Source organism: Xiphias gladius, chromosome 6 (assembly GCF_016859285.1).
Source record: "Xiphias gladius isolate SHS-SW01 ecotype Sanya breed wild chromosome 6, ASM1685928v1, whole genome shotgun sequence".
Lineage (NCBI taxonomy): Eukaryota > Metazoa > Chordata > Actinopteri > Istiophoriformes > Xiphiidae > Xiphias > Xiphias gladius.
The window spans coordinates 16,863,504-16,872,265 of NC_053405.1; the positions used below are offsets into that span (position 1 = coordinate 16,863,504).

At 39.6% G+C, this 8,762-nt stretch overlaps 1 protein-coding gene across 2 annotated transcripts; it reads left to right on the forward strand.

The window, feature by feature from the left end:
- Window positions 1-941: 941 nt before the first annotated feature.
- On the forward strand, window positions 942-8,721 carry soat1 (sterol O-acyltransferase 1). Of its 2 annotated transcripts, none has more exons than XM_040129621.1 (16): window positions 942-1,071; window positions 1,643-1,794; window positions 2,927-2,985; window positions 3,702-3,850; window positions 4,022-4,081; window positions 4,238-4,345; window positions 4,551-4,836; window positions 5,044-5,122; window positions 5,298-5,382; window positions 5,512-5,557; window positions 5,660-5,789; window positions 5,920-6,017; window positions 6,145-6,243; window positions 6,466-6,601; window positions 6,815-6,960; window positions 7,118-8,721. In XM_040129621.1, the coding sequence occupies exons 2-16, from the start codon at window positions 1,644-1,646 to the stop codon at window positions 7,193-7,195; spliced, it is 1,710 nt and encodes a 569-aa protein (XP_039985555.1). In that variant the 5' UTR covers window positions 942-1,071; window position 1,643; the 3' UTR covers window positions 7,196-8,721. The 2 variants fall into 2 exon arrangements, with proteins under 2 accessions (XP_039985555.1, XP_039985554.1); XM_040129620.1 differs by having other exon boundaries at window positions 961-1,108.
- The last annotated feature ends 41 nt before the right edge of the window (window positions 8,722-8,762 follow it).

Here is an 8,762-nt window from a genome sequence, read left to right on the forward strand (position 1 = left end):
CTGCATTTTTTCCTCTGACGTCTGGTGTATTTTCTTTGACACTGGCCTGTCTGTGCTCTACTGAGCACATTTTGTAATGGTAAATGTATCCTTGTGTTTTGGCAAATAATTATATTTGCCACACTCAACTCATAAGACCAGTTCATTTTATGTTTTTTAACTCATGCTTCAGTTAGAGGGTACACTATCTTGTTCAAAAACAAGTTTTCACTTTTTGTGGGCACCTGTGGTCGAAAAACAATTTTGAGAGTAGTCACTATTCAAAATTCAACTCATTTTTGAGAATATTTTTAATCAGACTGCTTTCATCAGAATAGACTTACTTGTGTAGCATTTATGAGCTTTGTGTGACTGGACCGGATATGAGATAATCATTCTCATATTAGTTATGTGTAATGTGATAACCAGAATGTACTAAATAAAAAATATCGTACATACTGTCAGTCCATTGATAGGATTCAAGATATTTTCCAGTGTTTACATGTTGCTCTTCTTATTCGCGTTAAGGCCTACTTCTTATTTTAAAGTCATAGAGCTCAGTTAAAAGACACAAAATGACCACAAGGAGATGCAAAACTATCCCAAATAGAAGCAAAAAAAAAAAAAAAAAAACCTGAACGAGATGCAAAATGACCGCAAAGAGATGCAAAACTACCATAAAGAGAGTCAAAACGACCAGTAAGAAACCCAAAATGATTTTAGTCTTGGGGTCCTATGCGGGAGCGGTGCGGGGCCTCTCCTTTTTGTGTGTCATGAACACAGCAAACTCCGGGCCATGTCACCGCCCAGCGCACAGGATACTGCACACATTGCGTTGGATTGCTGCAGCAGGGTTTTTTTTTTTTTTTTCTCTGTCGTTAGTCGTGAATCCTATCGACGGTTCAGTCTCTGATGACAGCGAGGGTCGGTTGTTGCGTGACGTCTAAAGGAGGAGAGACTTTGGGCCAATCAGCAGAGGCTGCCGTGCTCATCAGCTCCGCCGTGTTTATACAATGGGGAAGCTGAGCGCCGGCACAGGTTGTTGCGCTTGAAGGTGTCGCACGTCTGAGTTTCGACTCGGTAACGTCGGAGGTGAGCCGAATAAGAGGGCACCGGGCGCCTGAAGCGAGTAAGCAGGCAGGAAGTCGGTAGACGGCGTTTTTAAAAAAAATCACATTTCCTTCGGTGTCAGACAACGTTTTCTGGCAACCTGCTCCGTAGCTAACGACAGGCGTCAACGAGCTGGCTAATTTGACTAGCGATTTCCCAGTTTTATCAGCCGTGATTATCACCGGGCAGAAGCATTACTGTAGGAGCTGATATTAGCGTCGCATCGCCAGTAAACCATTTGGCTGTTTAGCTGTCTAATTAGTTCATTTCACTCGCCTCCTGTCACACTGAGTCTTAATTTTAGCTGACGGGAGCTAACTGGACTGTTAGCTGTCTATTTGCTGTGTCTGTGTGTGTCATGTGAGGCTGATTTGATTGTCAACTGGGTTTGCTTTGTCTGTCAGTCAGAGTTCGTAACATTTCTCATCCATGTGAGGTGGTATGAGCACCGATGTCATTGCCTCTTTATGTAGCCCCGAGACATCATCAGCTTTACTCTGGTAATGCTGCCACCTGTTTATTTCTTCACCTTGAATTGAATCTGTTTCTTTAGGATGGAGAGTGGGGGTGAAAGTGTCCCCCGGTCCCGCTGTCGAGCCATTCCTGAGATGCCCACCTTCCCTGACTCGGACAGCTCTTTGGGTGGGAAATTTAGTCCAGGACAACATCGGCAAGGCAGTGGAGACAACCACATTACCAGCAATGGTGAGAATATCCCAGCTCCCTTACTAGCAGGGCCAAGGAGGAGGACATTGACCTTTTATTACAGTGAAATTTGCGATGAAATGCGCACGTTGACTCGACCCCTTTCTCTTCTTTTTTTTTAATTTCAGTAAATTTCCCTGGATGGGTTACTCATTGAAGCCATCTCATGTGATGATGTGTTCCTCTTAAGCAAATGTTTTGACCTGTGGTACAGTTGGTGTGGTTAACCAGGGTAGAGAATCACAGGGTAGAGATTACTTACTGCTACACTGACTCCCATGCTGCTAACTGCTACACAGGCTAGAAGTGATGATGGCTGTAAAACACTGGTCTTGGGACAACATGAGTTCTCTGTACAGTACTGAATAGTGTAGCAGGAGTGTAGTAGAGTGTAATTTTTCAGCTCCCTGGCTTTCTCAAGTTCACTCAGTTTTTTCTTTGCTATGCTGTTGGATTACATCCTCTTGCTAGATGGGTGGAGTGCTACTATTGCTTATCATTGTTAGTGTGACAGACCTCAGAAACTTAAGGAGCATCATACAGTTGTCAAGACCAATAACCTATAATAACCTTAATCCCGAGCATTTGAATTGTCTTAGTGTGTCAGACACATTGTACTTCCTACACAGTGACATAGGCGTGTCTCCTTTCGGATTTTGCAACACTGGATATAAAACTGGTGCAATTTGACTTCTGCTATTTCCCACAGTTACACTTTTACAATACAGTCATCATCTGTAAGCATCCTATCAAATTGATAGGCACTGTTTAAAATTTCAATTCCGAAATATAGTCTTTTGAATAGGGTTATTATGTGTGCTATTAAAAACAGATTTTAATTCTGTGTGAACAATAAAAGCAGAGGGATTTCTTTGTTGGACAACTCCTCAGATGCCTTACAGATAGCCACTTGTGTGTTATCTGTTGGTAACTTATTAATATATTTGAAATGGCTTGAATTGATATTTACATTTACCCAGTAAAAGTTCTGTTGCGACAAGGCAACCTGGCAACTCAGTTGGCTCTGCTGTTAATTTGGGTGTGTCCACACCATAGAGCTGTATTTTGACATTGGAATGTTACAAAGCAGCATGTTGACAATTATTATTTTATCTTTTCTTTTCAATTTCAGGAAAAATTGAAGTGGAACAAGTGATCAGCAAAAAGCTACAACTGAAAAGGAAAGCAGAGGTTAGTAAATCAGTAATTTGGATTAAAAAAAAAAAAAAAAGATACCCACAGACTTCCTGGTGGTAAACATGTTGCATGATACAATGGGGGCAGTTGCACAATACTGCTAGCAATGCAAGCACTATGTCACGCCTACTGCATGTTTTATAAATTACAGTATTAACTGAGATTTAGAGTGTCATCATAAGAGCTGCTTTTGGCATGAAAGAACTCTGGCTTGGTGTTGACTGTTGATAAACATACAAATTCATAATGCAGTTACCAGCGCTACAGTTATACTATTTATTAAAAGGGCTTTATATGTGAGTTGTTAAAATGTCGATTGTTGTCAATCCATTGTACATTATGTAAAATGGCTGATACCTGTGCCAGTAAATACTACAACCATGTTATTGTAAGGACATTTTTTATCCATAACTACATTTACTATATTAGCTGTTTAGCTAATGCTCTAATCCAGAGAAACTGCTGATGACGGAGTAGGAGGTTCAGTGGGTTGCTTGACACTTGAGAAAATTATTCTTTCTTGAGCAGTTTCGAAAAATGAAGAGCACTGTGAGTGTAATTGAAATGATGAATCTTCGAAAAGTAAAACCAAATTTCCATATTCAGAAAGAACATCATTACTGCCACAGAAATACAAGATATTGCATAGTTGTTAGAGTATTTGCAGACTGTGAATGTTAACTTTTTCTGTGTCCTTTTTTGTTGCTCAGTTTCTGAAGAGTGACCTGATACGTCAGTTTGACAGTCAGGTCAATGACTTCATGGACAGTCTTATTGAGGAGTCGGCCAGCCTCGAGCCTGCGCCAGTTCCTGCTGTCTTCTCACCCCCACTGTCAGACAAGGAGAGGAGCAAACTCAGGTATTGTCAAATCAAATGTTGCTTTAAGTTGCTGAAATGGGGTATACGTATGTGGGATTACAGCAGATGTGGAAAGACTGTCCTCTTTTCATTCATTGTCATACACATGCTCTTCCTCCTACAAAAATAATAAAATTGCTGGTCACTGATTTCACTCTGTTTGTCTTTTAGGCATTTTCGGCCTCCTCGTGGCCAGGGAAAGCAGTTTGTCAGTCGCAGGTCCCTCTTAGAGTAAGCTGACACTTTGATGTTAAAGTCATATAAATATTGCTTAAACAAGACTGAGGTATATTTTAATATATGTTTGTTACAGTGCACAGTTTTACTGCTGCTTGACGTCCTTGCAAATGCACAGACACTCATTTTCTGCCCTTTCGTTTTCTGCAGTGAGCTGTTTGAGGTGAACCACATCAGGACAATCTACCACATGTTTATTGCCCTCCTCATTCTCTTTATCCTCAGTACACTTGTGGTAGATTTCATTGATGAGGGCAGGTAATATAAGACGGCTACACATTATGCTTTTGTGTCCATGTCTGTTGAGTCACTTAACTTAGAAAATCACAAACTTCTCTGTTTCTTTTGCTGTTGTTTATGAAATAAATTCCTTAAACTGATATTACTTTTGAACTTGCTAAAATAACCTGTCATGAGCAGAGCTGTAAAGTTTCTAATGTCTACTTTTTCTCCTTTGCCTAAGGCTGGTGTTGGACTTTGACCTGCTGGTCTATGCATTTGGACAGTTCCCTCTGGTGGTGTGCACGTGGATCTGCATGTTCCTGTCTGCGTTGCTGGTTCCCTACACCCTGTTCCAACTATGGTCACAGACCCAGTCTGGGTCTTACAGTCATCCTAGGTTGTACAGTTTGCTGTTTGGTTCTGTATTCCTGCTCTACGAAGCTCTGGGTCTGGGATTTCTTCCCACATATGTGGTGGTGACCAACAGTTTGCCACCTGCATCCTGCTTCATCATCATCGTAGAACAGGTAAGATAAACAGTGTGGCTGCTTTTAGTTTGATCAGTGTGTCACAGTTGGAGTGTTGTATTAATCCATATTTCTTTCTTTATGTAAACACTTTTTTAAATGCATTTTTAAATGTACTATATAAACTCACCCTCACTTCTTGAATGAAATCTGGGGTAAAAGTTGCAATAGCTGCTTACTCAGTTTTTATTTTTTGTGTAATTCCAGGTGCGTCTAATGATGAAAGCACACTCATTTGTCAGGGAGAATGTACCAAGAGTTCTGGCCTGGGCTAAAGAAAAGACCAGTATGCAACTTTTCCACTACAACATGTTTTGTTTTTTTTTTTCCTTCTTTTTTTCTGTGTATCCATGTAAAGTTCTTATTTGCCAATTTGTACAATTTCTTTTTTTCTCACAGTTACTTTGTTTCCTTCTCCTTATGTCCTTATGTTGATTAGTAGTCTCTCCTGTCATCTACAGGTCCCAGCCCAGCGGTCCCTCAGGTTTCTCAGTATCTCTACTTCCTGTTTGCACCCACACTAATCTACAGAGACAAGTACCCCAGGTAAACAGACCCTCTCTATATCTGTCAGTGAGCATTTTTGATGTCCTCCAGAGAAATGAACACAGAACAGTGTTGTCTTGTATAAAATAAGGCATGTGTGGTCAAACCTCATTTCTCACTTTAATGCAGGAACCCAACGATCAGATGGGGCTACGTGGCCACAAAGTTACTTCAGGTACCAACATCTTATCGTATTTCACAGCTGACCTTCCTTAAGATTTCAAGCAAACACTATCATCCCATTTTTCTGACAGTTCCAACCATTCTCACCCCACAGGTGCTAGGCTGTCTGTTTTATGCCTATTACGTTTTTGTGCGGCTGTGCATCCCTCAGTTTCGCAGCATCGGTCTACACCTGTTTGACCTGAAGGCCATGGTCCTCTGTGTCTTTAACTCCATCCTGCCAGGTAACATTGGCCACTAATTTGTGGACCCTCGCATGAACCCCTAGCCTTACAGATTTTTGTGATGCCAGGAGCAGAGAGTTGCTGTATTGTTGTAACAGCCACATTCATGACATTTTCTCTTTCTTTGCAGGAGTGTTGGTTCTCTTCCTGGGATTCTTTGCCTTCCTCCACTGTTGGCTCAATGCATTTGCTGAGATGCTTCGTTTTGCTGATAGGATGTTTTACAAGGTGCTGTTCTTTTGCTTTCGCTCACAGTCATCTGCTAGAAAATTTAGATTAAGATGTATTTATTTTATGTATGTTAAGTATGTTGTATTTTACATTTGACTTAATTCAATTTGATTACATATCACAGGATTGGTGGAATTCAACCTCTTTTGCCAATTACTATCGCACTTGGAATGTAGTGGTCCATGACTGGCTGTACTACTATGTGTACCGGGACTTCCTGTGGGTGAGTGTCTTCTTTTTTTTTTTTTTTCCTGTTGATATAGTATAGTCTTTAAAACCGCAGCAGCATGCATGTTTATTAGGTTTATTGTGGGGTTTTATTTGCTGTTTTCAAATGATAAACACATTTCCAAGTTAGTGCTATTGTAAAAATGCATGGATCACATTAAACTTGTATGCCACTGATGTTTTGACTTGTCTTTTCTCTCTGCTGTTGTCATTCCAGATGTCTCAGAAGCGTTTCAGACCAGCAGCCATGCTGTTTGTGTTTACGGTGTCTGCAGTGGTCCATGAGTACATTCTTGCAATCTGCTTTGGCTTTTTCTATCCTGTGCTCTTCTGCCTTTTTATGTGCTTTGGAAGTAAGAAAAAAATACCACTACAGTGTCTTAAGAACATAAAGACATGTAACCCAAAATAATTCTTTAGTGTAATTAATTTGATCAAAAAGTGCTCGAAAATATAGCTGGATCTAAGAACAGCATTGTCCTGCCTGCGTCATGAAATTCACAGACCTGGTCATTTATCTTTTCACTGTGCTTCCACCCTCATCTTCTTTCTTCATCCTCTCACAGTGATGCTCAACTTCATTCTGCATGACCAAAGGAAAAGTCCCATCTGGAACATAATCATGTGGACATCCCTCTTCTTGGGTCAGGGAGTCATTATCTGTTTGTACTCCCATGAGTGGTATGCCCAGCGCTACTGCCCCCTGAAGGAGGTAACACCCTAAGCATTTCCTTGTCCAACCGTAAAAACACGATGTATTTTTTTCTCTATGGATACGGTGTAATTCATCTGAAAGTTGGTTGTTTTTGGTTTATCTGCCTTAAGTGTAGACATAACTTCAGCTTCATATGGTGGTGTTTTTGTTTCAGCCTTCCTTCCTAGAGTTACTGAAGCCTCGCTCCTGGAGCTGTCAGAGAGGCTTCGTGGTGGACTCTGAAAGGCTGTGACCTGTGTTTGGACTACTGCCAAGGAATATCACTGATCAGTATAAATTTGACATGCCTTTCTGTTACTTTCATAACTGTTGTCTTGAATAATTTTTTGTATTTTATTGCACTAAGGCCATGTCTGAGTCTGTGTAAGAGGTCCAATAAGTATCTGCCAAAATGTTCTTTACTCTAACCGCTAAGTCACAATAATGCCTTACTTATCTTTTTCACGTTTTCAAAGGCAACCCCACAACTAAATTACAAGTTCACATAAAACCACGTGTGAACTCTTTTATTTTTATGTTTTATTTATTTTTCAGATATATTCCCATTACTTTTGCCTTGATCAACTGTGAAACCACTCCCTGTGCCAATAGAATAGTGGCAATAATGATATGGCAGCTGAATAAAAACATTAGACAGTACAAACTATTTTCACATTATGCAGTAATGGTTAATAATTAACAAAGTTTGCAACTGCTTCTCTATTATAAAGGAGATTCAGTGTGCTGCTTGGAAAAACATTTGATGTTATTTATATTCACTGCCCACAAGATTTATTTTGAAAAACAGCAACTGTTTGGTGTTTTGTATAAATCTACGAGAAACTCTGGTCTCTGTATTATAACCTGCAGTCAACTTGTCTGAAGGGGAAAATGAAGGTGGCATTCGAAATGCTGATGTAGTTTGGAAAGTTATTTTATAGTAAATGTGAAACTGTGATGATTCAGGAATAGGGCTTGTACACCTGAATTCTTACATTTTCAAAATCCCAAACTTAATACAAACTTTTTTACTTTGCCCGCTGTCAAGCTAGACGTTACGAAGTTAGACGCTCATCAAAATCATGAAACTGAACTCCATAAAACAAAATGTTAAACAGAACACATGATAATTATTCTATGTGGAGTTAATATACTGTGACTGATGAATGTATTCTTACTTATTTAATTGAACTGGTTTGAACATGCATCAAGCTTGATAGAGAACGTTTCTTGTGAACCTAAATGAAGTTATATTTTTTTCATGACCAATGTCATGTGAATTATGTGCAGTGATTTCAACTGCAAGGTGAAATAACTACAGAATGACAACTTACCGAAAACTGTTGCAGCTGGCTGCTAGAATATTATAACATTAAGATAGCAATGATACTTGATTACCACTAAGGGCTAAGCTTGCTTTGTCTGATACTCAGTGCGTTAAATAAGATTGTTTTGTTGTTGAAATCGTGAATGTATTCACTTTAAAGAACAGTAACTTTCATGTCAAACTAATGGAATAAGGAATTTAGATGCTCAGTGTGCTTGTAGTCCTTGTGTTCTTGAAATAATCTGTCTATACATTTGTAATATGTGGAGGAAATCACCAATCAATCATTGCACAGTTAATGTTTGCAATTCTGACATATTGCAATGCAGGGTATTTATGCTTGTGAATAATGAGATGCACAATACAAAGAAAAAAACAGTCATGGGAAACTCAGCACTCCTAAAAACTGTATGACCACAAGGTGGCACTGTATTAAAAGATTTTATTTTTGATCCTTCCTCTGCTCACTTTGGCAAGAGAGGCTTCCCTTAAG